At 46.8% G+C, this 27,796-nt stretch overlaps 1 protein-coding gene across 2 annotated transcripts; it reads left to right on the forward strand.

The window, feature by feature from the left end:
- Nucleotides 1-26: 26 nt before the first annotated feature.
- LOC147118678 (uncharacterized) lies at nt 27-27,508 on the forward strand. Of its 2 annotated transcripts, none has more exons than XM_085984542.1 (2): nt 27-2,118; nt 26,131-27,508. In XM_085984542.1, the coding sequence occupies exons 1-2, from the start codon at nt 203-205 to the stop codon at nt 26,423-26,425; spliced, it is 2,211 nt and encodes a 736-aa protein (XP_085840668.1). In that variant the 5' UTR covers nt 27-202; the 3' UTR covers nt 26,426-27,508. The 2 variants fall into 2 exon arrangements, with proteins under 2 accessions (XP_085840668.1, XP_085840667.1); XM_085984541.1 differs by having other exon boundaries at nt 272-2,149; nt 26,159-27,508.
- Nucleotides 27,509-27,796: the final 288 nt, after the last annotated feature.

Below are 27,796 nucleotides of genomic sequence, written 5' to 3' on the forward strand. Positions count from 1 at the left end.
GCAAGAAGTACTATTCAGTTACCTGTTTGAACTGGAAATTCATTGGTGAATTCACACCGGGGAGAGGCCGTTCACCTGGTCAGTGTGTGGGAAGGGATTCACTCAGTCATCTGCCCTGCTGAGACACCAGTGAGTTCACACTGACAAGAGCGAGTTTAAATGATCCGTTTGTGAGAAGATCTTTAAGCACCCTGAGGCACTGATGGAGCACCAGCACATTCACACCGGTTACAAACTGTTCAGCTGCTCTCACTGTGGGAAGAGGTTCAAGAGATCATCCCACCTGCTGACACACCAGCAAGTTCACACTGGGGAGAGACCGTTCACCTGCTCTGTGTGTGGAAAAGGATTCACACAGTCATCCCACCTACTGACACACCAGCGAGTTCACACTGGGGAGAGACCGTTCACCTGCTCCATGTGTGAGAAGGGATTCACTCAGTCATCTCACCTGCTGACACACCAGCGAGTTCACACTGATATGAGACCTTTTGCATGTTCTGACTGTGGGAAGAGATTTAAAAGCAAAAAGGATCTGCTGACACACCAGCGCAGTCGCTCTGGGGAGAGGCTGTTCACCTGCTCCGAGTGTGGGAAGGGATTCACTAATTTGTCCAATCTGCTGAAGCACGGTCGAGTTCACACTGACGAGAGAGCTTTTAAATGCCTGGACTGTGGGAAGTGCTGTAAAAGTTCCAGGGAACTGATGTGCCATCAACGTGTTCACACCGGGGAGAGACCGTTCAGCTGTTCTCACTGCGGGACTGGGTTCAGGCGATCATCTGAACTCACTGTACACCAGCGCACTCACACTGGAGAGAGGACATTCACCTGCTCCGTATGTGGGAAGGGATTCACTCGTTCATCCCACCTCACTACACATCAACTTGTTCACTCTGATAAGCGACCTTTTAAATGTTCTGACTATGAGAAGAGCTTTAAAAGTAGAAATGATCTGTTGACACACCAGCATAATCACACAGAGGAGAGGCCGTTCACCTGCTCTGAGTGTGGGAAGGGATTCGCCCGTTCATCCCACCTACTGACACACCAGCGAGTTCACGCTGGGGAGAGGCCATTCACCTGCTCCGTCTGTGGGAAGGGATTCACTCAGTTATCCTACCTGCTGATACACCAACGAGTTCACACTGGGGAGAGGCCATTCACCTGCCCTGTGTGCAAGAAGGGATTCACTCAGTCATCCCACCTACTGAGACACCAGCGAGTTCACACTGATATGAGACCTTTTGCATGTTCTGACTGTGGGAAGAGATTTAAAAGCAAAAAGGATCTGCTGACACACCAGCGCAGTCACTCTGGGGAGAGGCCGTTCACCTGCTCCGAGTGTGGGAAGGGATTCACTAATTCATCCAATCTGCTGAAGCACGGTCAAGTTCACACTGACGAGAGACCTTTTAAATGCCCGGACTGTGGGAAGTGCTGTAAAAGTTCCAGGGAACTGATGTGCCATCAACGTGTTCACACCGGGGAGAGACCGTTCAGCTGTTCTCACTGCGGGACTGGGTTCAGGCGATCATCTGAACTCACTATACACCAGCGCACTCACACTGGAGAGAGGCCATTCACCTGCTCCGTATGTGGGAAGGGATTCACTCGTTCATCCCACCTCACTACACATCAACTTGTTCACTCTGATAAGCGACCTTTTAAATGTTCTGACTGCGAGAAGAGCTTTAAAAGTAGAAATGATCTGTTGACACACCAGCATAATCACTCAGAGGAGAGGCCGTTCACCTGCTCTGAGTGTGGGAAGGGATTCGCCCGTTCATCCCACATACTGACACACCAGCGAGTTCACGCTGGGGAGAGGCCATTCGCCTGCTCCGTCTGTGGGAAGGGATTCACTCAGTTATCCTACCTGCTGATACACCAACGAGTTCACACTGGGGAGAGGCCGTTCACCTGCCCTGTGTGCGAGAAGGGATTCACTCAGTCATCCCACCTACTGAGACACCAGCGAGTTCACACTGATGTGAGGCCTTTTACATGTTCTGACTGTGAGAACAGATTTAAAAGCAAAAATGATCTGCTGAGACACCAGCGAGTTCACACTGGTGAGAGACCATTCACCTGCTCCATGTGTGGGAAGGGATTCACACAATCATCTGATCTTCTGAGACACCAGCTAGTTCACTCTGAACATTCACCTGCTACATGTGTGGGAAAGGATTCACTGATTCATCCAAGCTGCTGAGACACCAGCGAGTTCACACTGGGGAGAGGCCGTTCACCTACTCCGTGTGTGGGAAGGGATTCACTCAGTCATCCCAACTTCTGACACACCAGCGAGTTCTCAAGTGACTACAGAGGTTGGATTCTGCTGTTATTGCTGCTGTTAATCACATCCAGGACTGAACCATGCTCATTCTGACAGTTGGGATTTGTTTCTGCTGATGTTAATAACCCTATAACTGAGTTGGAGTTTAATATTCTGGATATATATGCCAAATAAATCAGCTTTGTTTTAAACACATTGTTGTAGATTTTTGTCTTTTCCACCTGAGTGTTTAGCATCACCTGGCTGGAGCTCAGAAAGGACAATCTGGGGGAGGATCGTACGGCGGGAACAAAACTTCAGCCTGGACACAGTCCTTCAGGGCCACACTGAGAGGGGCAAACGGCACTTTGGTCTTTCTCATCTCTCTTCACTGATGGCAAAGTCCCCGTGTGGATTAATCTCAAGGAGTGTGAGAAACGTGTCCCAGCCACTCTCTGCCATGGTTCAGAGCTCCGAGGCATGGAACAGGAGGCTCCTTTACAACTGTGTTTAGAGTCGGGAAGAACAACGGTGAATGCTGGAAGCGTGCTGTCAAATGAGAGATTGGTGTCAAACTGCGACCTGTTCCTGACTGAAAGTGAAACGGCAGGTTTAAGTTTCCAGTCTAAAAATTACTGTGTTAATTATTCTATGAAGATTTAACGTGTTTTTTCTGACTGTCCTGCGTCTATCATTTTAAGGCAGGCATTAACCCATTTAAAATAAACCCGTTTCAAATAAATTGGTTTAACTCTGCATTAAATTAGCAGAGGGAGGAGTTCACAGGAGCCTGTTAACTGCTGGTACAATTATACAACAGACATTTGATCTCCAGATAAAGAAGGACCTGCAGCGTGTTTCCAGGAATTCCCTGTTTTATTGATGTGTGTCTGTTGGACACCAGGATAACTAAAAATACACGACCCGGAACATCCAAGGGGATGCGATCCCGACAGTTACTCTGGGATTACTCCCGTTGTGGAACTCCACCACTGACCCTGCTGAAGGTTGTAGGCTCAGGGAGTGGGGCCTCCAGGAGTGGATGGTAAGAAAGCTGGGCTTCAGTATCCTGACAAATATATGCTGAGGAACCAGAGGAATCCTTACTGAGGAACCGTCTGGGGTTTTACTGGCCAGCGTAGGTCTAGGGGAGAATGATGTCTGACTCCCTGAACTGTCTTACATTGAACCCATTTCGGATCAAGATTAATTCAGTTTACAGGAGAATAGGGACAAATATCACCCACAATTGAGGGAGGCAACAGCAGCCTTTAGAGAAGCTAAGAAATCTTTCAAAAAGAAGATGGCGCCGAATTGCTGGTGGTCGGCCCTAACAGTTGAGTGTGATCTCCTCCTCAACCAAAGTGTGATGCTTCTGCGGTCAAATATCCTGCTGACACTCACTGTCCGGGCTCACTAGTGAAGAGTGGCCCCTTTACTAGTCCTTGAGATTGGCCAGAGACTGTGGAACTGTAACCCCAGGGCGAGTCGGCACCTTCAGGAGAGGAGGGGAGAAAATAGAGAGAAACCCTCTGTGTGCAGAGTCAGATTAAAATCAATGAGTCAATGATTGTCTCTCCTGGTCACTGGGACCCTGAAGCCCCACCTACTCTCTGTTCCTGTACCAAGATGGCGGCGGGTGTGTCCTACTGCTCGCTGAACTCTTCCCATCTTCCTCTACGAAGGTGGCGGTCAGTTCCCTCGGTAACCAGGGTTGCTCCCCGAGGAGAAGGCCCAGGATTAGCCACCCTAATGGAAACACACCGGCCTTGTGGGCTGTTATTCGGGCCTAAGGCCGCACCCCGTGTTCATAAACCTGCCTTGGGTTTTATTGCCCCACTGTGCCCCGCCCTCTCCTACCGGTGCTTTTCATCATTTAGAAAGTACTTTGTTCTATCCTTTTTAGGTCCAAAGTGGGTGACTTCCACTAATGGTTTGGGTTAGGGTGATATGGCTATGATGTTACAGTTTGGGGCTGGGGAAAGTGATTAACAGACTGGGCTTTGTGTTTAGTGATCCCAGGCATGTTACTGATGCCTTCCCTGGATACCAAGGCTAGGAGAGGCACTCCGGAAGGTATTGGGAGCTGGAACTGTAACTGAAGGTAATAACAACTGAAATAATCTAGAGTAAGATGGGAGAAAAGGCCCAAAATGGAACAGTTTGTAACAGGACATCAATTAGTCGCCACTTATCTTGGGAAAATCAAGGACTTGACCCACCGTGTGTTTCAAACATAGTTAATTTATTTGACATATATCCAGAATATTAACCTCCAGCCCAGTTATTAACATCAGCAGAAACAAACCCCAACTGTCAGAATGAACACTGCAGTCTTCAATGTGATTAACAGCAGCAACAACAGCAGAATCCAACCTCTCTGCCATTTACTTGTGAAATTGTTGGTGTCTCAGCAGGCTGGAGAGTTCAGTGAATCCTGTCCCCCACACGGAGCAGGTGAACAGTCCCTCTCCAGTGTGAACTTGCTGCTGTCTCAGTGGCTGGAGGGCTCAGTGAACCCTGTCCCCCACACGGTGCAGGTAAACAGACCCTCCCCAGTGTGAATTTGCTAGTGTCTCAGCAGGCTGGAGGGCTCAGTGAATCCTGTCCCCCACATGGAGCAGGTGAACAGACACTCCCCAGTGTGAACTTGCTGGTGTCTCAGCAGGCTGGAGCACTCAGTGAATCCTGTCCCCCACACGGAGCAGGTGAACCGCCTCTCCCCAGTGTGAACTTGCTGGTGTCTCAGCAGGCTGGAGCGCTCAGTGAATCCTCTCCCCCACATGGAGCAGGTGAACAGTCTCTCTCCAGCGTGAACTTGCTGGTGTCTCACCAAGTTGGAGGGCTCAGTGAATTCTGTCCCCCACACGGAGCAGGTGAACAGCCTCTCCGCAGTGTGAACTTGCTGGTGTCTCAGCGGCTGGATGACTGAGTGAATTCTGTCCCCCGACATGGAGCAGGTGAACAGCCTCTCCACAGTGTGAACTTGCTGGTGTCTCAGCGGCTGGATGACTGAGTGAGTCTCTTTCCACATTGAGTGCAGGTGTGAGGATTCTCCTCATTGTGAAGTCACTGGTGTTTCAGCAGGGTGGATGAAGCAATGAATCTCCTTCCACACTGAGTGCGGGTGACCAGCCTCTAACCCGTGTGAGTGCGTTGGTGCTGCAGCAGACCATTAGTGCTTTTAAAGCTCTTCTCACAGTCAGAACCTGGATGACATTCAGGCTTGGGCTGATAAGTGGCAGGTAACATCTGCGCCACAGAAGTGCCAGGCAATGACTATCTCCAACAAGCGAGAGTCTAACCACCTCCCCATGACATTCAACGGCATTACCATCGCTGAATCCCCCACTATCAACATCCTGGGGGTCACCAGAAACTTCACTGGACCAGCCACATAAATACTGTGGCAACAAGAGCAGGTCAGCGGCTGGGTATTCTGTGGCGAGTATCTCACCTCCTGACTCCCCAAAGCCTTTCCACCATCTACAAGGCACAAGTCAGGAGTGTGAAGGAATAATCTCCACTTGCCTGGATGAGTGCAGCTCCAACAACACTCGAGCAGCTCGACATCATCCAGGATAAAGCAGCCCACTTGATTGGCACCCCATCCACCACCTTAAACATTCACTCCCTCCACCACCAGCGCACCGTGGCTGCAGTGTGTACCATCTACAAGATGCACTGCAGCAACTCGCCAAGGCTTCTTCGGCAGCACCTCCCAAACCCACGACCTCTTCCACCTAGAAGGGCAGCAGGCACATGGGAAAACCACCACCTCCAAGTTCCCCTCCAAGTCACACACCATCCTGACTTAGAAGTATATCGCCGATCCTTCATTGTCGCTGGGTCAAAATCCTGGAACTCCCTCCCTAACAGCACTGTGCGAGGACCTTCACCACACAGACTGCAGCGGTTCAAGAAGGCAGCTCACCACCACCTTCTCAAGGGCAACTAGGGATGGGCAATAAATGCTGGCCTTGCCAGCAATGCCCAAACCCCACGAATGAATAAAAAAAACATTTAAAATGTCTCTCATCAATGTGAACAAGTTGGTGTTCAATGAAGTAGGGTGAACGAGTGAAGCTGTTCCCACACACGGCCTCTCCCTGATGTGACTGCGCCTATGAATTTCCAGCTGTGATGGGTAATTGAATCCCTTCCACAGTCCCTGTGCTGCCTTCCTTTAGGAATTTATGTTCGTTTTCAAGTTAATTCAGGGGTATAATTAATTTGGGTCGATTCCCATTGTGTGCCACCACCTAGTGGATATTTGGTACCTAGCAAGTGCAGTAAAGCGCAGTAAAGTGCAGTAAAGTAAAGTGCTGTAAAGTCAATTGCTGTATATCACAAGACATGCAGCTAGACACATGGTGTTGGAAGTTATTTTCCTGTTATGTTTCGGCCTTGGACATTATTTGTCTGTAAGTACTTGAGAATGTTATAGATGATTAGTGTACACTATATTTTGCAGAAAATGTTTAGTTTGTAACCTTTCTCTGTAAGCAAACCTACACAGCTAGCCGTGAATTGCTTGCTCTCTGTATCTAGCTTGTTAGCTTGTAGCTGTATTTTGATGCACTATGTACAGGGCTAATTTAAAGTGAATGTAAGAGAATGCCTCTCAGTTTGCTAAATGTATATTCACAGTAAGCTGTGTTTTCACGTGTTTTGGTAAGTTACATGCCAAATGTACTGTGTTGCTCAGGCTTACCTAAGTTTGTGTATGCATATCAGTTATGTGCTTGTATATTAATGTGTGCTTCCACTTCTGTATTGTATTTCAGTTTCACAATAAGAATCTTTCAGTAAAGTTTACAAGAAAAGTCAAGCCTTGTGATTTTTATGGGAAGATATCAAATTGTTAGCTACCTGTCTAGCTCTGCATAGGAACGCACTGCAAGGGCAGTAAAGTGGCTAAAGTACATTGACATATAATGTCTGATATAATGTGTATTTTGGGAAAGAGAAGTTTAGTTTGAGTTAGAAACTCAAACAGGCGTTTCATTGCAGACAGGTCACCATGGCAACACTGATAAGTCATTCCATTCACTGAATCGACTGGTTGGAAACTGTAATCAGTTCAGGGGAAAGAACAGGGTTTGCTGTTATTAACCAAAGTGAGTAATAAAATACATTAGATTATAATGTGTGATTTTTATACCTAGAATTGTGAAACTATAAGAAATAACATAATTAACAGCAGGCAAGGTAGTTTAGGGATAATGAGAACATTACTGAAGAAAAGTAACTGCTGGGAACCAGGGAAAGTGTCCTTGTAAATCACAGATTAGAGAAATTCCAGCTGTCTTTTCCTCACTTCCTGCCAAAACCCAGCAGAGAAGACAAGGAAGAGTCAGGTGCCAGAGATGGATCACTACAGGGTATAAAAGTGAGGGGATCCTGATGTAAGGGGGCAGTCGGGACTGGAGACACCAGAGGTCAAGCTCAGGATGCCCGAGGATTCATCCAGCGGGCTGACCTCGTGTAAGTTACTGTGGACTCGCGGGACCTGTATGTTTACTCTGATTGATGGATCAATATAAGGTACGGTAGAGGACAGAGAATCTGCTCATCTTATATTTCTTAATGAGGTGTTAAAGATGCTGACATTGACTCACGAACCTGCTAATTAATAAGACAAGGCATTAGCTAGAATCTTACACCTCTTTACTGTTCCCCTCCTCTGCTCCTTTTAAACTTTTTCCATTTAATGTACTTTTCCTACTATTTTCTTCCTCCCGAAATCTATCACCTCACATTTCTCTGTGTTACATTTGATCCGATATCTACCTGCCCCATTTACTAACCTGTGAAATCACTGACAGTCCACGTCACAGTTGGTCATGGTCCCTTTTTTGGTTTCATCTGGAAATGTTGAACTTGTGCCCCATAAACCCAAGCCCTGATCATTTCTCTATATTGAGAAGAGCAATGGCCCCACACTGACCCCGGGGGACACCACTGTTTACATCCACCAGTCTGAAGAACATCAGATGGACGATAATGTGGGGAAATGTGAGGTATCCACATTGGTTGGAAGAATAAAAAAGCTAAATATTATTTAAATGGAGAGAGACTACAGAACGCTGCGGTACAGAGGGATCTGGGGGTCCTCGTACAGGAAACACAGAAAGTTAGCTTGCAGGTACAGCAAGTAATTAGGAAGGCAAATGGAATATTGGCCTTTATTGTAAGGGTGATGGAGTATAAAAGTAGGGAAATCTTGCTACAACTGTACCACACCTGGAGTACTGCGTACAGTTTTTTTAAGGAGGGATATACTTGCATTGGAGGCAGTTCAGAGATGGTTCACTAAGTTGATTCCTGAGTTGAAGGGGTTGCCTTATGAGGAAAAGTTGAGCAGGTTGGGCCGATACTCACTGGAGTTTAGAAGAATGAGAGGTGATCTTATTGAAACATATAAGATTCTGAGGGGGATTGACAGGGTAGATGCTGAGAGGATGTTTCCCCTAGTGGGGGTATCTAGAACTCGGGAATAGTTTCAGAATAAGGGGACGCCCATTTAAAACTGAGATGAGGAGGAATTTCTTAGAGGGTCGTAAATCTGTGGAGTTCTCTGCCCCAGAGAGCTGTGGAGGCTGGGTCACTGAATATATTTAAGGTGGAGATAGACAGATTTTTGAACAATAAGGGAGTGAAGGGTTATGGGGAGTGGGCGGGAAAGTGGAGTTGAGGCCAAGATCAGATCAGCCATGATCTTATTGAATGGCGGGGCAGGCTCGAGGGGCCAAATGGCCGACTCCTGCTCCTATTTCTTATGTTCTTATGTTCCATTAACCACTTCTCTCTGTTTTTTGCCCTTTACCCAACTTCCTATCCACGCTGCCCCACTCCCTTTAATACCGTGAGCCTTAATTTGATCAACAAGCCTCCTGTCCGGCACCTCATCAAACACCTTTTGACAATCCATCTCCACAACACCCACTGCATTTCCTTTCTCACTACACTGTGTTATTTCCTGAAATAATCCCTGCTGTCTGTCCTGAATGAATCCATTTCACTACCAAATGTTGCAATGTTTGCTCCACCCCACAGGGTTTCATCTGTTTAAAGCCACAACAGAAAGGTCCAGTTTTCTCCGGGAGTTTGAGAGAAATCAGCTTTGAAAATGATGCAGAGTTTCAGCCAATGAAGGAGCTCCGGGCTGAGCCCCGCCCACTGGGTGCCGCAAGCCCCGCCCCTCCCACACTCCGATTGGTTGGAGGACCCGCCGCCAGCACACTCCTCCAGCTCCGCCCCGCTCTTCCTTTTGGTCCGGAGCTCCTGTCAATCACCCAGGCAGTGTGAGTTAAGCATGTGCGGCCCCCTTGGCCAGGAAGCAGGAGGAAAGAATCTTGTCAATTTCTATCCTGGACTCACAGTGATGGCTTTTGTAAACTCCTTTTACAGGCTGTGAGAAGGGCAGCATTTACACACCGCAAACTCAAACCAAACATCACATCAAGATCTGACAGTGTCACTCCATTCATCAGGACCTGAATATCATCGGCCTTTGAATGTGGAAGGAGAAATGTTTCTCTGTTCTGTCTGTGGCCTCCCCTGGCCCCGGGCCCTGAACAAGGGACTGGAGAAACTCGCTGCCCTGCGGATCAGACAATCAGTGGACGCAAGTCCCGCCCCTCGAGCTCCCCGATTGGTTGGAGGACCCGCCGCCGGCTCGCTCCTCCAGCCCCGCCCTGCTCACTCCCTATTGGTCAGAAGCTCTTTGTTGGCCGGCGCGGACATGATGGACCGAAATGGCCTCCTTCCGTGCTATAACTTTCTATGATTCTATGAGCAGTGTGACCGGAAAAGCACCGAGACACACACACCGAGTGAGAGTGTTCCAGTGCACTGACTGTGGAAAGAGCTTTAACCAGTTACACAGCCTGAAAAAGCATCACACCATTCACAGCGGGGAGAAACCGTACACGTGTTGTGTGTGTGGACGAGGCTTCAACTGATCGTCCAACCTGGAGAGACACAAGGACACCCGCACCATGGAGAAACCATGGAAATGTGGGGACTGTGGGAAGGGATTCAATTATCCGTCTGAGCTGGAATCTCATCAATGCAGTCACACTGGGGAGAGGTCGTTCACCTGCTCCGTCTGTGGGAAGGGATTCACTCAGTCATCCACCCTGCTGAAACACCAGCGAGTTCACAAGTGACTGATGGGGTTGGATTCTGCTGTTGTTGCTGCTGTTAATCACATCCAGGACTGAATCATGTTCATCCTTTCAGGCAGCGCATTCCAGATCACAACAACTCGCTGCGTAAAAACAATTCTCCTCCTGTCGCCTCTGCTTCATTTGACCAATCACATTAAATCTGTCTCCTCTGGAAACCGACCCTTCCACCACTGGAAACACTTTCTCCTTATTTACTCTGTCAAAACCCTTCATGATTTTCAACACCTCTACCAAATCTCCTCTCAACCTTCTCTGCTCTAAGGAGAACAACCCCAGCTTCTCCAGTCTCTCCACATAACTGAAGTCCCTCATCCCTGGTACCATTCCAGTAAATCTCTTCTGCATCCTCTCCAAGGCCATGACATCATTGCTAAAGTGTGGTGCCCAGAATGGAACAAAATACTCCAGCTGAGGCTTAACCAGTGTTTCAGAAAGGTTTAGCCTGACTTCCTTGCTTTTGTACTCAATGTCTCTATTTATAAAGCTTAGGACCCCATATGGTTCTTTAACAGCCTTCTCAACTTGTCCTACCACCTGCAAAGATTTGTGTGCAGACACTCCCAGGTCTCTCTGTTCCGGCACCCCCGTTAAAATTGCATCATTTAGTTTATATTGCTTCTCCTCATTCTTCATACCAAACATCGCCCATCTCCATCCCTGCTTCCCCATCTGCTGCGGAAACCCTCATCCATGCCTCTGTTACCTCCAGACTCGACTATTCGAAGGCTCTCCTGCCCATCTTCCACCCTCCATAAACTTCAGCTCATCCAAATCTCTTCTGCCCATATCTTAACTCGCAACAAATCCTGTTCACCCATCATCCCTGTGCTCGCTGACCTATATTGGCTTAGAAACATAGAAACATAAAAGATAGGAGCAGGAGTAGGCCATTCGGCCCCTCGAGCCTGCTCCACCATTCAATGCGATCATGGCTGATCATCCAAATTCAGTACCCTGTCCCTGCCTTCTCCCCATATCACTTGATCCCTTTAGCCTTAAGAAATATATCCAACTCCTTCTTGAATATATTTAATGAACTGGCCTCCACTGCCCTCTGTGGTAGAGAATTCCACATGTTCACCACTCTCTGGGTGAAGAAATTCCTCCTCATCTCAGTCCTAAATGGCTTACCCCTTATCCTTAGGCTGTGAACCCTGGTTCTGGACTCCCCGGCCATCGGGAACATCCTTCCTGCATCTAAGCTGTCTAGTCCTGACAGAATTTTATAAGTTTCAATGAGATCCCCTCTCATTCTTCTAAACTCCAGCGAGTACAAGCCCAATCGACCCAATCTCTCCTCATACGTCATTCCTGCCATCCCAGGTATCAGCCTGGTGAATCTTCGCTGCACTCCCTCCATGGCAAGAACATCATTCCTCAGATAAGGCGATCAAAACTGCACACAATAATCAAGGTGTGGTCTCACCAAGGCCTTGTACAACTGCAGCAAGACATCCTTGTTCCTGTACTCGAACACTCTCGCTACGAAGGCCAACATTTGCCTTCTTAACTGCCTGCTGCACCTGCATGCTTACCTTCAGCGACTGGTGCACAAGGATACCCAGGTCTCGTTGCAGTTCCCCTTCTCCCAATCTATTGCCATTCAGATAATAATCTGCCTTCCTGTTTTTACCACCAAAGTGGATAACCTCGCATTTATCCACATTATATTGCATCTGCCATGCTTCCGCCCAATTACCCAACCTGTCCAAATCATACTGGAGTTTCTCGGCATCCTCCTCACAGCACACACGCCCACCCAGCTTTGTATTGTCTGCAAACTTGGAGATATTACATCTCGTTCCCTCGTCTAGATCATTAATATATATTGTGAATAGCTGAGGTCCTAGGACCAATCCCTGTGGTACCCCACTAGTCACTGCCTGCCACTCGGAGAACGACCCGTTAATTCCGACTCTTTGCTTTCTGTCTGCCAACCAGTTCTCTATTCAAGTAAATACCTTGCCCCCAATCCCATGTACCTTAACTTTGCATGCTAGTCTCTCATGCGGGACCTTATCGAAAGCTTTCTGAAAGTCCAAATACACCACATCCACTGGTTCTCCCTTATCCATTTTACCAGTTACATCCTCAAAAAATTCCAGTAGATTAGTCAAGCGCGATTTACCTTTCATAAATCCATGTTGACTTTGTCCGATCCTGTCACTGTTCTCCAAGTGTTCTGCTATTACATCCTTTATAATGGACTCTAGCATTTTCCCCACTGCCAATGACAGGCTCACCGGTCTATAATTCCCCGTTTTTTCTCTACCACCTTTTTTGAATAGTGGGGTAACATTAGCTACCCTCCAATCCATGGGTACTCTTTCTGGTCTGGCAACACGTCAAGTTTAAAATTCTCATCCTTATTTTCCAAACCCTCCATGGCCTTGCTGTTCCCCATCTCTGTAATCTCCTCCAGCCCTAAAACCCTCCGTGATATCTGCGCACCTCCGATTCTGGCCTCTTGAACATCCCTGATTCACTCCGCCATTGGCAGCAGTACCATCAGCTGCCAAGGCCCTGAGCTCTGGAACTCCCTCCCTAAACCTCCCCACCTCTCCACCTCTCCTCCTTTAAGATGCTCCTTAAAACCTAACATTTTGATTAAGCTTTTAGTCATCTACCATAATATCTCCTTATGTGGCTTAGTGTCATATTTTGTTTGATATTGCTTCTGTGAAGTGCCTTCGGATGTTTTACTACATCCTCGATTTTTAAATTCTGATTCTTGTTTTCAAATCCCTCCATGGCCTTGCCCCTCCCTATCTCTGTCACCTCCTCCAGCTCTACAACTCTCTGAAAATTCCTTTTACCTGGTCACTTGTTCAACCAACCTCACTTCACAGCAACTTGTTCACTTGTAATAAAAAGTCCTGAGACATGCCACAGGAGTATTAGTAAACAAAGTTTGACACTGAGCCAAATATTAGGACAGGGGTAAATAAATCCAGGGACCACTTACACAGACACACCAAATCCAGGGACCACTTACATTGAGACAGGACTGGACAGACTAAATGCAGGAAGGATGTTCCCGATGTTCGGGGAGTCCAGAACCAGGGGTCACAGTCTAAGGATAAGGGGTAAGCCATTTAGGACAGAATTAAGGAGGAATTTCTTCACCCAGAGAGTGGTGAACCTGTGGAATTCTCTACCACAGAAGGCAGTAGAGGCCAATGCATTAAATATATTCAAGAAGGAGTTGGATATATTTCTTAAGGCTAAAGGGATCAAGGGGTATGGGGAGAAAGCAGGGACAGGGTACTGAATTTGGATGATCAGCCATGATCGCATTGAATGGCGGAGCAGGCTCGAGGGGCCGAATGGCCTACTCCTGCTCCTATCTTCTATATTTTTATGTTTCTGTGAGACACTAAATCCAGGGACCACTTACACAGAGGCACAAATCCAGGGACCACTTGCACTGAGACACCAAATCCAGGGACACTGACACTGAGACACCAAATCCAGGGACCACTTACACAGAGGCACAAATCCAGGGACCACTTACACAGAGGCACAAATCCAGGGACCACTTACACTGAGACACCAAATCCAGGGACCACTTACACTGAGACACCAAATCCAGGGACCACTTACACAGAGGCACAAATCCAGGGACACTGACACTGAGACACCAAATCCAGGGACCACTTACACAGAGGCACAAATCCAGGGACACTGATACTGAGACACCAAATCCAGGGACCACTTACACAGAGGCACAAATCCAGGGACCACTTACACTGAGACACCAAATCCAGGGACCACTTACACTGAGACACCAAATCCAGGGACCACTTACACAGAGGCACAAATCCAGGGACACTGACACTGAGACACCAAATCCAGGGACCACTTACACAGAGGCACAAATCCAGGGACCACTTACACTGAGACACCAAATCCAGGGAAACGTATACTGTGACACCAAATCCAGGGATCACTTACACTGAGGCTGCAAATGGGAATCAGAGTGCCTCTGTATGGGGAATGGTCATGGTGGTGAAACCAGCTGTAGTGAGGGTGAAAGGTGGGGAATGGATGAAGATATGACGGTGGAATCAGATGGCGACTGGTGGGGCCTGGTGACAGGCTGTTGTCAGAAGCCCTTTTCAGGCAGGCTGATGATTGGGTGTAACCAGAGCAACACCTGGATCCGCCTGTTCTTGTCCCCAAATCCCAAAGTCTAATGTCCTGGATGTCTTTTTCTTTGGGAAATGTCGAGATGTGAAAGAAGGGCGGAAATTGGACTCAGGCCAGACAGAAGGTTCCTTGAATGAACAATTCATGAGGCTGTTTTGTGACTCATCGGCGTGAGGTTAAAAAAACAAGAATGAGAAAGGACGCGTCCAGTGACACTGGTGTTGTCAATAGTGGTTTCTAACCTTAATCACTATCTCCTAAGCCTAATATCCTATCGACTAAACCCAAACCACTAACCCCAATCCTAACCAATAACAACTAGCCCCAAACCACTAACCCCAATCCTAACCAATAACCACTAGCCCCAAACCACTAACCCCAATCCTAACCAATAACCACTACCCCCAACCACTGACCCCAATCCTAACCAATAACAACTAGCCCCAAACCACTAACCCCAATCCTAACCAATAACCACTACCCCCAACCACTGACCCCAATCCTAACCAATAACAACTAGCCCCAAACCACTAACCCCAATCCTAACCAATAACCACTAGCCCCAAACCACTAACCCCAATCCTAACCAATAACCACTACCCCCAACCACTGACCCCAATCCTAACCAATAACAACTAGCCCCCAACCACTGACCCCAATCCTAACCAATAACAACTAGCCCCAAACCACTAACCCCAATCCTAACCAATAACCACTACCCCCAACCACTAACCCCAATCCTGAGTGCGAGTCATCAAAGAGTGCTGTGAGTTTGGGTAAGTGTGTGAGTTCTTTCATTGTTATTTCTCTTTAAATCATTCTTGATAAGATTACTTAAGCAGTTTAAGTAAAGGGGAAAAGTTAAATATTTGGGATTCTGTTGGTTTAAGAAGAGTAAAACAAGGTTACACTGCAGTAGGAGTAAATTGGCACAGCAGGCAGTGGAAACCAGTTTTCTAACCAATCAGCAGGGGTGAATCATTTGGCTGTAAACAAACAAACAGTATAAAAAGACCAGTCCTAGTGCGAGCAAGCACTGAGTGTGAGTCATCAAAGAGTGCTGTGAGTTTGGGTAAGTGTGAGATAGGGTAAGTGGGGTGTTAGGTGCTCTTTTCAAACTTTAACTCTGTGGGTTGTAGTTAATAAGGCCTTTCTGGTGCAGAGTGACTGTTGGTAAACCATTTAACTGCTGTAACTAGAGGGAGTGGTTTAATTTAAATCCAATTAATTAAAGGGGATACTAGCATCTAAAATCGGGCAGAGGGTGTCCATAACTAACAATAAAAAATTTAATTAATTACATAGAATGGAGCAGGTGATGTGTTACTGTTGTGAGATGTGGGAGCCGGTGAACCCCATTGAGGCTCACGGTGATTACGTCTGTGACAAGTGTCTGCTGCTACAGGAACTCCAGCTCCGTGTTGATGAGCTGGAGTCTGAGCTACAGACATTGTGAGACATCAGGGAGGGGGAGAAGTACCTGGACTCTGTGTATCAGGAGGTGGTCACACCTATGAAGTTAATTAATTCAGATGTAGCCCATGGTCAGGGACAGGACGGTGTGACTATGAGTGAGGCAGGTACGGGGATCCAGGAGGTAGAGCTGGAGGAGCCGCAGCCCTTGCTCTTGTCCAACAGGTTCGAGGTTCTTACTCCCTGTGGGGACAGGAGCCGGGACTGCAGGGAGGATGAGCAACCTGGCCACAGCACCATGGAACAGGGTGCCATTCAAGAGGGGGGAGTAAATAGAAATGTTGTAGTGGTAGGGGATAGTATTATTAGGGGGATAGATAGAGTTCTCTGCAGCCGAGAGCGAGGGTCCCGAAGGCTGTGTTGCCTACCCGGTGCCAGGGTTAAGGACATGCCCTCTGGGCTGGAAAGAAACTTGCAGTTGGAGGGGGTGGATCCAGTTGTCATGGTCCATGTTGGTACAAACGACGTAGATAGGACTAGGAAGCCGGTTCTGTTAAAGGAGTATGAGCAGCTAGGGGTCAAATTAAAAAACAGAACCTCAAGGGTAATAATCTCTGGATTATTACCTGAGCCACGAGCAAATTTGGCCAGGACAAATAAAATTAGAGAGTTAAATGCGTGGCTCAAAGACTGGTGTGGGAGAAATGGGTTTTGCTTCCTGGGACACTGGCACCAGTACTGGGGCAGAAGGGAGCTGTTCCATTGGGACAGGCTTCACTTGGCCAGTGCTGGGACTAGAGTCCTGGTGGATCATATAACTAGGGCTGTAGAGAGGGCTTTCAACTAACTAATGGGGGGGATGTTCCTAGAGAGCAAATAATAAAAATGACAACAGAGAAGGTCATAGACTTAGTTAGCAGTGGGGAAATTAACAACCAGAGCATGTCAGGAAGGGGCAGAAGGTATGGAGTAAAAGGTAAAGTAATAAAAAGGGCAAAAGCAGGAACTAAGTGTCACAAAACATATTTGAAAGTTCTCTATCTGAATGCACGTAGCATTCATAACAAAATAGACAAGTTAATGGCACAAATAACTACATATGGGTATGATCTTGTGGCCATTACAGAAACATGGCTGCAGGGTGACAATGCCTGGGAATTAAACATACCAGGTTATTTAACGATCAGGAAGGACAGGCAGGAAGGAAGGGGAGGTGGGGTGGTTATGTTAATAAAGGAAGGAATCACTGTAATACAGAGAAATGATATTGGGTCAAAAGATCAGGATAATGAAACAGTTTGGGTGGAGGTAAGGAATAATAAGGGGAAAAAAACACGAGTGGGTGTAGTCTATAGGCCTCCGAACAGTTGCAATTCTGTTGGACGGAGTATCAATCAGGAAATAGTTGAGGCTTGTAATAAGGGAACATCTATAACTATGGGGGATTTTAACTATCATATTAATTGGACAAATCAAATTTGCTGGAGTTCTTTGAGGAAGTAACATATATTGTGGATAAAGGGGAACCAGTGGACGTAGTGTATTTAGACTTCCAAAAGGCATTTGACAAGGTGCCACACAAAAGATTATTGCTTAAGATAAAAAATCACGGGATTGGGGGTAATATTCTGGCATGGATAGAGGATTGGCTATCTAACAGAAGGCAGAGAGTTGGGATAAATGGTTCATTCTCAGACTGGCAATCAGTAACTAGTGGTGTTCCGCAGGGGTCAGTGCTGGGTCCCCAACTCTTTACAATCTATATTAACGATTTGGAGGAGGGGACAGAGTGTAACATATCAAAGTTTGCAGATGATACTAAGATGGGAGGGAATGTAGTGAGTGAGGAGGACATAAAAAACCTGCAAGGGGACATAGACAGGCTAAGTAAGTGGGCAGAGATTTGGCAGATGGAATACAATACTGGAAAGTGTGAGGTTATGCACTTTGGCAGGAAAAATCGTAGAGCAAGTTATTATCTTAATGGCAAGAAACTGGAAAGTACTGAAGTACAAAGGGATCTGGGGGTCCTGGTGCACGAAACTCAAAAGGTTAGTATGCAGGTGCAGCAAGTGATTAAGAAGGCCAATGGAATGTTGGCTTTCATTGCTAGGGGGATAGAATATTAAAATAGGGAGGTATTGCTTCAGGTATTGGTGAGACCGCACCTGGAATACTGCATACAGTTTTGGTGTCCATACTTAAGAAAAGACATACTTGCTCTCGAGTCAGTACAAAGAAGGTTCACTAGGTTAATCCCGGGGATGAGGGGATGGACATATGAGGAAAGGTTGAGTAGATTGGGACTCTACTCATTGGAGTTCAGAAGAATGAGAGGCGATCTTATTGAAACATATAAGATTGTGAAGGGGTTGGATTGGGTGGATGCGGGGAGGATGTTCCCGATGATGGGTGAAACTAGAACTAGGGGGCATAGTCTTAGAATAAGGTGCTGCTCTTTCAAAACTGAGATGAGGAGGAACTACTTCACTCAGAGGGTGGTGGGTCCATGGAATATGCTGCCCCAAAAAGCTGTAGAAGCTACATCATTCCATAAATTTAAAACAGAAATAGACAGTTTCCTAGAAGTAAAGGGAATTAAGGGTTACGGGGAGCGGGCAGGAATTTGGACATGAGTCTATGTTCAGATCGGACATGGCCCTGTGGGTAGCGGAGCGGGCCCAGGGGCCATGTAGCCTGATCCTGCTCCTATTTCGTGTGTCTAATTCTGTTAGATTCAGGAGATGGTTCTGTGATAGTAGATTGGCGGTTAGGATCAGATCAGCCATGATCTTATTGAATGGCGGAGCAGGCTCGAGGGGCCGATTGGCCTACTCCTGCTCCTATTTCTTATGTTCTCTTATGTTAACCAATAACAACTAGCCCCAAACCACTAACCCCAATCCTAACCAATAACCACGAGCTCCAACCACCAACCTCAATCCTAACCAATAACCACTAGCCCCAACCACTAACCCCAGCCCCTAACCATGGATTATTGACAGAGATCAATGGAGGAGCTGATGATCTGATAAAGGAAGTATTTGAAACACAGCGCCAGGGACCCGGGTTCGAATCCGGCCTCGGGTGACTGTCTGTGTGGAGTTTGCACATTCTCCCCGTGTTTGCGTGGGTTTTCTCCGGGTGCTCCGGTTTCCTCCCACAGTCCAAAGATGTGTGGGTTAGGTTGATTGGCTATGATAAATTGACCCTTAGTGTTACGGGGATTAAATACGTGGGGTTACGGGGATAGGGTGGGATATGTGTTGGTGTAGGGGTTATGGGGATCGGGTGGGATATGTGTCGGTGCAGGCTCGATCGGCCTAAATGGCCTCTATCTGCACTGTGGGGTTTCTGTGTGTTTCTGTGTGAATTATCTTGATTAAAGAAATAGTGTTAGTAACACCAGATTAAAACAATGATACCATCAAAATCACCAATTACAGTTACAAAGATCAGAACATTTCAAAGGCTATTATGTGTGATGGTGTTTTACTTAATCGTATCCAAAAAATGCTAAATGATGCAGAAAATAACAGATTTCAAATCTTATACAAGATAGTTCTATAAAGGGGGTGGTTCAAAGGAATTTCAGGTGAGTGTAAAGTGAAACACTACAGTTCAGTCTATGACACCCACAAGCCAAGTACTCAGACGGAACACACATTCAAACATTCGAGATGCAACACCTGCCCTTTTACCTCCTCCCTTCCCCCGGTCCAGGGCCCCAAGCATTCCTTCCAGGTGAAACAGCGATTTACTTGTACTTCTTACAATTTAATATACTGTATTTGCTGCTCACGATGCAATCTGCTCTACATTGGGGAGACCAAATGTAGATTGGGTGACCGCTTTGCGGAACACCTCCATTCAGTCTGTAAGGGTGACCCGAGCTTCCGGTCGCCTGTCACTTTAGTTCTCTGCTCCACTCCCATTCTGACCTCCCTGTCCTCGGCCTCCTACGCTGTTCTAATGAAGCTCAATGTGAGCTAGAGGAACAGCACCTCATCTTTCAATTAGGCACTTTACAGCCTTCTGGACTCAACATCGAGTTCAACAATTTCAGGCCATAACCTCTGCCCCTATATTTTCACATGGCAGTTGTTGATGATTCTGCCATTCCAATTTACAACTCATCTGGACTCATCTTTTGTTTCATTACGTGTCCCATTACCACCTCCAATTGCTTTGTACTATCCTCCCTTTTGTCATTTAATCTCTCCTGCCTTCCACCCTATCACAGACCTTCCCTTTTGGTCTTTCCTCCCCCCTTTCCCTGCCTCTTCACTTGCTTAAAGCCTGCTACATCTCTAAGTTTTTCCAGTTCTGATGAAAGGTCATCGACCTGAAATGTTAACTCTGTTTCTCTCTCCACAGATGCTGCCTGACCCGCTGAGTATTTCCCGCATTTTGCTTTTATGTCAGATTTCCAGCATCCGCAGTATTTTCCTTTTATATTAGTATTTTAAACAAAGCTGATGTATTCAATATTTATACAGAATATTAATCTCCAGCCCAAGTATTGGGGTTATAGATCAGCAGAAACGAACCATAACTGCTAGAATGAACATGGTTCAGTCCTCAATGCAATCACAGTAAATCATGTTGTATTCACTAATGGCGGGGCTTTTACCCAGCACTCCACGCGGTGGGGAATGTGCCGCACCCAGACTACAGGAGCCCAGTACGCAGGCGCGGTTCCGGGCAGTGTTTGGAGCATGCGCAGTGCGTTGTACGGGAGACAGGCTGGAGAAGGACCGATGGTGGAGACGGGCCCCGGACAGCTGGTAAGAAGCGGGAGGGCGCAGGGGAGCCGGTGGATGGGCGTGGAGGCTTGATAAACAACTGGTGCAGGCCGCAAGCTCCGAACAATACCGTAAAGTGGAAATAACAAGAGAAAAAGCTGGAAAAACTCAGTAGAAGTTCTGAAGCAGGGTTTCGACCTGAAATATTAACTCTGTTTCTCTCTCCATGGATGTTGCCTAGCCTGCTGAGTGTTTCCAGCTTTTTCTGTTGTTATTTCAGATTTCCAGCATCCGCAGTATTTTGCTATCGAATAACGCAAAGTTCCCCGGTTGCAGATTCGGGGCTTTCTCCCGGTAAAAGGCCTTGGTTGACGGCCGCCATCTTTGTGCAGGAAGTCGGGAATGTTCAGTATCGAGTCCACATGATTCAGGAAGTAGCGCAGCGCATGCGCGACCATCTTGGTACAGGAACAAAGAGGGGCGTGGCTTCAGGGTCTGTTCCCAACTGGGTCCTAGTGCCCTCGCGAGAACGATATTGACTCGTTTATCTCACTCTCCACACATCGGATTTCTCCCCATCTTATCCTAAAGGCGCTGGTAAGTGCCGAGCTTACGGTTTGCATCCCACACAAATATAACAGAAGAGCCCCAGAGCTGGGCCCCCCATGTACAGTCCCAGGGTTAGAATCCCCATGTACAGTCCCAGGGTTAGAATCCCCATGTACAGTCCCAGGGTTAGAATCCCCATGTACAGTCCCAGGGTTAGAATCCCCATGTACAGTCCCAGGGTTAGAATCCCCATGTACAGTCCCAGGGTTCCAAACTGGCACCCGGAAGTGGAATTTCAGCCTCAGTGTTACAAGTTTCATCAGTTACAGACTGGAGAGAGGAATAATTCAAACTGACCCAGAGCTGTGTGATTGGTTCCGTCTGTATATCACTGACGGGTCCTTTTAAATTTGAGTGGTCGGGTATTAAAATTCTCGGTAACTCTAATCCCGGATATAAAAGAGGGGAGAGCTGTGTTTAAATCAAAGAGTCCCCCTCGAGATTCTCTGAGAGAAGGACCTGGTCAGCTTGAGACAACTGAAAAATCAGTTAAAAATGTCCTATTAGAAGTTTTTGACCAATATCGACTCCCATAGGGATGGGGAATTCGAGAATAAGGAAGGAACCGGTCAGGATTTGAAAGGTCTTTACAAAGGATTCGAGGGACTCTTACATTTGGGATGTTTCTTTATTTCATCCACTGCTAATGTGGTACCCTTGTTTAAAAAGGAAGAAAAGGATAGACCGAGTAATTACAGGCCAGTCAGCCTAACCTCGGTGGTGGGAAAATTATTGGAAAGAATTCTGAAGGACAGGATAAATCTTAATTTAGAAAGACACAGATTAATCAAGGATAGTCAGCACGGATTTGTTAAGGGAAGGTCGTGTCTGACAAACTTGATTGAATTTTTTGGGGAGGTAACGAGGGTAGATGAGGGTAGTGCATTCGATGTAGTGTATATGGACTTTAGCAAGGCTTTTGATAAGGTTCCACATGGCAGACTGGCCACGTAGTTAAAAGCCCATGGGATCCAGGGCAAAGTGTCAAGTTGGATTCAAAACTCGTCCAGAGACAGGAAGCAGAGGGTAATGGTTGATGGGTGTTTTTGTGACTGAAAGACTGTTTCCAGTGGGGTTCCGCAGGGCTCAGTACTAGGTCCCTTGCTTTTTGTGGTATATATCAATGATCCAGACTTGAATATAGGGGGTATGATTAAGAAGTTTGCAGATGATACTAAAATCGGCTGTGTGGTTGATACTGAAGAAGGAAGCTGTAGACTGCAGGAAGATATCAATATCAATAAATTGGTCAGGTGGGCAGAACAGTGGCAAATGGAATTGAATCCGGAGAAGTGTGAGGTAATACATTTGGGGAGGGCTAACAAGGAAAGGAAATACACATTAAGTGGTCGGACACTGAGTAGTGTAGAGTAACAAAGGGACCTTGGAGTACATGTCCACAGATCCCTGAAGGTAGCAGGCCAGGTAGATAAGGTGGTTAAGAAGGCTTACGGAATGCTTGCCTTTATTAGCCGTGGCATAGAATACAAGAGCAGGGGGGTTATGCTTCAACTGTATAAAACACTAGTTAGGCCTGAGCTAGAGTACTGCGTGCAGTTCTGGTCACCACATTACAGGAAAGATGTGATTGCACTAGAGAGGGTACAGAGGAGATTTACAAGGATGTTGCCGGGAGTAGAGAATCTTAGCTATGAGGAAAGACTGGATAGGCTGGGTCTGTTTTCCTTGGAACAGAGGAGGCTGAGGGGAGACCTTATTGAGGTGTATAAAATTATGAGGGGCCTAGATAAAGTGGATAGAAAGGACACAAATTTTCAGAACCTCTCTGGCCACAGGGGATGTACCAGAGGACTGGAGAACAGCTAACGTAGTACCATTATTCAAGAAGGGTAGCAGGGATAAACCAGGGAATTACAGGCCAGTGAGCCTAACATCTGTGGTAGGGAAATTATTGGAAAAAATTCTGAGGGACAAAATTAGTCTCCACTTGGAGAGGCAAGGATTAATCGGGGATAGTCAGCATGGCTTTGTCAAGGGTAAATCATGTCTGACAAACCTGATTGAATTTTTCGAGGGGGTGACTAGGGGGGTGGATGAGGGAAATGCTGTGGATGTGGTTTACATGGACTTCAGTAAAGCTTTTGACAAAGTCCCGCATAGGAGACTGGTCAAGAAGGTAAGAGCCCATGGGATCCAGGGTGCCTTGGCGCGTTGGATCCTAAACTGGCTGAGTGGCAGGAGGCAGAGGGTGATGGTCGAAGGTTGCTTTTGTGACTGGAAGCCTGTGTCCAGTGGGGTACCTCAGGGATCGGTGCTGGGTCCCTTGTTGTTTGTGATCTACATAAATGATTTGGATGAGAATGTAAAAGGTATGATCAGTAAGTTCGCAGATGACACGAAAATTGGTGGGGTGGTAAATTGTGAGGAGGAAAGCCTCAGGCTACAGGACGATATAGACGGGTTGGTCAGATGGGCGGAAAAGTGGCAAATGGAATTTAACCCTGAAAAGTGCGAGGTGATGCATTTTGGACGGACAAATAAGGCAAGGGAATACACAATGAGTGGTAGGACCCTAGGAAGTACAGAGGGTCAGAGGGACCTTGGTGTACATGTACATAGATCCCTGAAGGCAGCGGAACAGGTAGATAAGGTGGTTAAAAAGGCATATGGGATACTTGCCTTCATTAGCCGAGGCATAGAATATAAGAGCAGGGAGGTTATGATGGAGCTGTACAAAACGCTGGTGAGGCCACAGCTGGAGTACTGTGTGCAGTTCTGGTCGCCTCACTATAGGAAGGATGTGATTGCTTTGGAGAGGGTGCAGAGAAGATTCACCAGGATGTTACCTGGGATGGAGCGCCTCAGCTATGAAGAAAGACTAAACAGGCTGGGGTTGTTTTCCTTGGAGCAAAGAAGGCTGAGGGGGGACCTGATTGAGGTGTACAAAATTATGAGGGGCATAGATAGGGTAGACAAAGAGGAACTTTTCCCCTTAGTAGGGGGGTCAATAACAAGGGGGCATAGATTCAGGGTAAGGGGCAGGAGATTTAGAGGGGATTTGAGGAGGAACTTTTTCACCCAGAGGGTGGTTGGAATGTGGAACTCAATGCCTGAAAGGGTGGTAGAGGCAGGAACCCTCACAACATTCAAGAAGCATTTGGATGAGCACTTGAAATGCCATTGCATAACAAGGCTATGGACCAAATGCTGGAAAATGGGATTAGACTGGACAGGGATGGATGGGCGGCGCAGACACGATGGGCCGAAGGGCCTCTTTCTGTGCTGTAAAACTCTATGACTCTATGACCTATTTCCCTTAGCAAAGGGGTCAAAAACCAAGGGGCACAGATTTAAAGTACTTGGGGGAAGGTTTAGAGGGGAAATTTCTTCACCCAGAGGGTTGTGGGGGTCTAGAACTCACTGCCTGAAAGGGTGGTAGAGGCAGGAACCCTAACCACATTTAAAAAGTACTTGGATGTGCACTTGGGATGCTCTAACCTGCAGGGCTACGGACCAAGAGCTGGGAAGTGGGATTAGGCTGGATAGCTCTTTGTTGGCCGGCTTGGACAGGATGGACCGAAATGGCCTCCTTCCGTGCTGCAACTTTCTATGATTCTATGAGGAGTTAGATAACGGACTTCCTCCTGTGAATGTAGAGCTGGATTAGTGGGCTGTGACGTGTTTACTTGTTCATCTTTTATTGAATGCATTTGGTGAGTGAATTTAAATTTAAAACCAGGTTTACAGGCGTGATGCTCTGTTCACACATTAAAAGTGAGAGAGATGCTGTGGGACACACGCTAAGTCCAGTAGCTGAAAATGATTAACAGCCTGGGTTTTGTGTTTAGTGATCACCATGTACAGTCCCACGTGTGAAAGAACGTTGTATAGAAACTAGACTTGTCTGTTCTGAATTTCTATCCTGTACTTACAGTAAACTCCTTTTACAGGGTAGTGGAAGGGGAGGATTTACAGACGGGAAACTCAAACCAAACATCATGTCAAGATCTGACAGAGTCACTCGATTCATCAGGACCTGAATATCATTGACCTTTGAATGTGGAAGGAGAAATGTTTGTCTGTTCTGTCTGTGGGCAAAGATTTCAAACATCAGTGTGACTGGAAAAGCACCGAGACACACACACACCCGAGTGAGTGTGTTCCAGTGCACTGACTGTGGATAAAGCTTCAACCAGTTACACAGCCTGATAAAACATCGCACCATTCACAGCGGGGAGAAACCGTACACGTGTTCTGTGTGTGGACGAGGCTTCAACTGATCATCCAACCTGGAGAGACACAAGGACACCCGTACCACGGAGAAACCGTGGAAATGTGGGGACTGTGGGAAGGGATTCAATTACCCGTCCCAGCTGGAAACTCATCGACGCAGTCACACTGGGGAGAGGCCGTTCACCTGCTCCCTGTGTGGGAAGGGATTCAATTACCCAGCCCTGCTGGAAACTCATCACTACAGTCACACCGGGGAGAGGCCGTTCACCTGCTCCCTGTGTGGGAAGGGATTCAATTACCAAGCCCTGCTGGAAACTCATCGCTACAGTCACACTGGGGAGAGGCCGTTCACCTGCTCCCTGTGTGGGAAGGGATTCACTAATTCAGCCCACCTTCTGAGACACCAGCGAGTACACACTGACGAGAGACCTTTTAAATGCTCTGACTGTGCGAATTGCTTTAAAAGCTCTGAGGAATTGATTCACCACCACCGAGTTCACACTGACGAGAAACCATTCACTTGCTCTCACTGTGGGAAGAGGTTCAGGAGTTCATCCAATCTCATTGTACACCAGCGCACTCACACTGGGGAGAGGCCGTTCAACTGCTCCATGTGTGGGAAGGGCTTCATTACATCAACAAACCTGCTGACACACCAGCGAGTTCATACCAGGGAGAGGCCGTTCACCTGCTCCGTGTGTGCGAAGGGATTCACTAATTCCTCCCACCTGCTGACACACCAGCGAGTTCACACTGGCGAGAGGCCATTCACTTGCTCAGTGTGTGAGAAGGGATTCACTCAGTCATCGAACCTGCTGAGACACCAGCGAGTTCACAGGTGATTGCAGGGGTTGGATTCTGCTGTTATTCACATCCAGGACAGAACCATGTTCATTCTGACAGTTGGGGTTTGTTTCTGCTGATGTTAATAACCTTAAACTCCAGCCCAGTTATAATATTCTCGATATATAGCTGATTGACTTGTCGGGGCTGCAGTGTCCCTTTAAGAACTGCTGTCTGTGATCATTCCCCTTAATTCAGGACTTTCATAATTTTATTGTCAAATAATTCCTTATGAATTTTTCTTTAACCCTAAATTGGCCTTTGGTACAAAATCTACAATTTATTGTCTGAAAAGTTCCACTGATTAACATCTCCATTTAGAAAGTGCTGATTAATCCTCGCTGGCAATTCATGAATTGCAACAGTTATACATTCCTTTCTGGTGCAAAAACACAAAAGAAAAGCGGCCCAGCCATGGCTAACAAAAGAAATTAAGGACAGTATTAGATCCAAGGAGGAGTCATATAAAGTTGCCTGAAAAAGTAGCAAGCCTGAGGATTGTGAGCAGTTTAGAGTTCAGCAAAAAAGGACCAAGAGATTGATTAAATGGGGAAAAATAGTGTATGAGAGTAAACTTGCAAGGAACATAAAAGTGGACTGTAAAAGCTTCTACAGGTATGTAAAAAGAAAAAGATTAGTGAAGACAAATGCAGGTCCCTTACAGTCAGAAACGGGAGAATTTATAATGGGGAATAAGGAAAAGGCAGAGCAGTTAAACAAATACTTTGGTTCTGGCTTCACAGAAAAGGACACAAATAACTTCCCAGAAATGCGAGGGAACCAAAGACCTAGTGAGAAGGAGGAATTAAAGGAAATTAGTATTAGTTAAAAAAATAGTGCTGGAGAAATTAATGGGGCTGAAAGCTGATAAATCCCCAGGGCCTGATAATCTGCATCCCAGAGTACAGGAAACTTTCGATTTACCAGCACCTAAATAACCGGAAATCTCGGTTAACCGGCAAGATTCAGGAGTAGGTTTTACTTCATATTCTACTTGCGTTCCTCCATCTGTTGCTGTGCAAGGGTGTGTCTGCAGCTGTTGCTAAGCTACAGAGACACTTGGAACTTGTGGCCATTGTTCTGCAGTTACAGGTTTGTTGCTTTATACGGAGCTGTCAGCTCTCCGTATCTTTTACTATAGCTTTCGGTTATCCGGAATTTTTGATGAACCGGCACGACGTCGGTCCCGTCCGTGCCGGATAAAAAAAAAATTCCTGCACTAAAAGAGGTAGTCATGGAAATAGTGGATACATTGGTTATCATCTTCCAAAATTCTATAGATTATGGAACAGTTCTGGCAGATTGGAGGGTGGCAAATGTAACCCCACTATTTTTTTTTAAAAAAGAAGGGAGAGAGAAAACCAGGAACT

Source organism: Somniosus microcephalus, chromosome 4, assembly GCF_052327205.1.
Source record: "Somniosus microcephalus isolate GS21.2 chromosome 4, FLI_Smic_1.0, whole genome shotgun sequence".
In the NCBI taxonomy this organism is placed as follows: domain Eukaryota; kingdom Metazoa; phylum Chordata; class Chondrichthyes; order Squaliformes; family Somniosidae; genus Somniosus; species Somniosus microcephalus.

Excerpts from the sequence above, each read along its gene's own strand:
- LOC147118678 (XM_085984542.1), top strand. The coding sequence starts at position 203 with ATGGAGCACCAGCACATTCACACCGGTTACAAACTGTTCAGCTGCTCT. Across the intron at positions 2,119-26,130 it reads ATGTGTGGGAAGGGATTCAC|GAGTTCATCCAATCTCATTG; the intron begins ACAATCATCTGA and ends GAAGAGGTTCAG.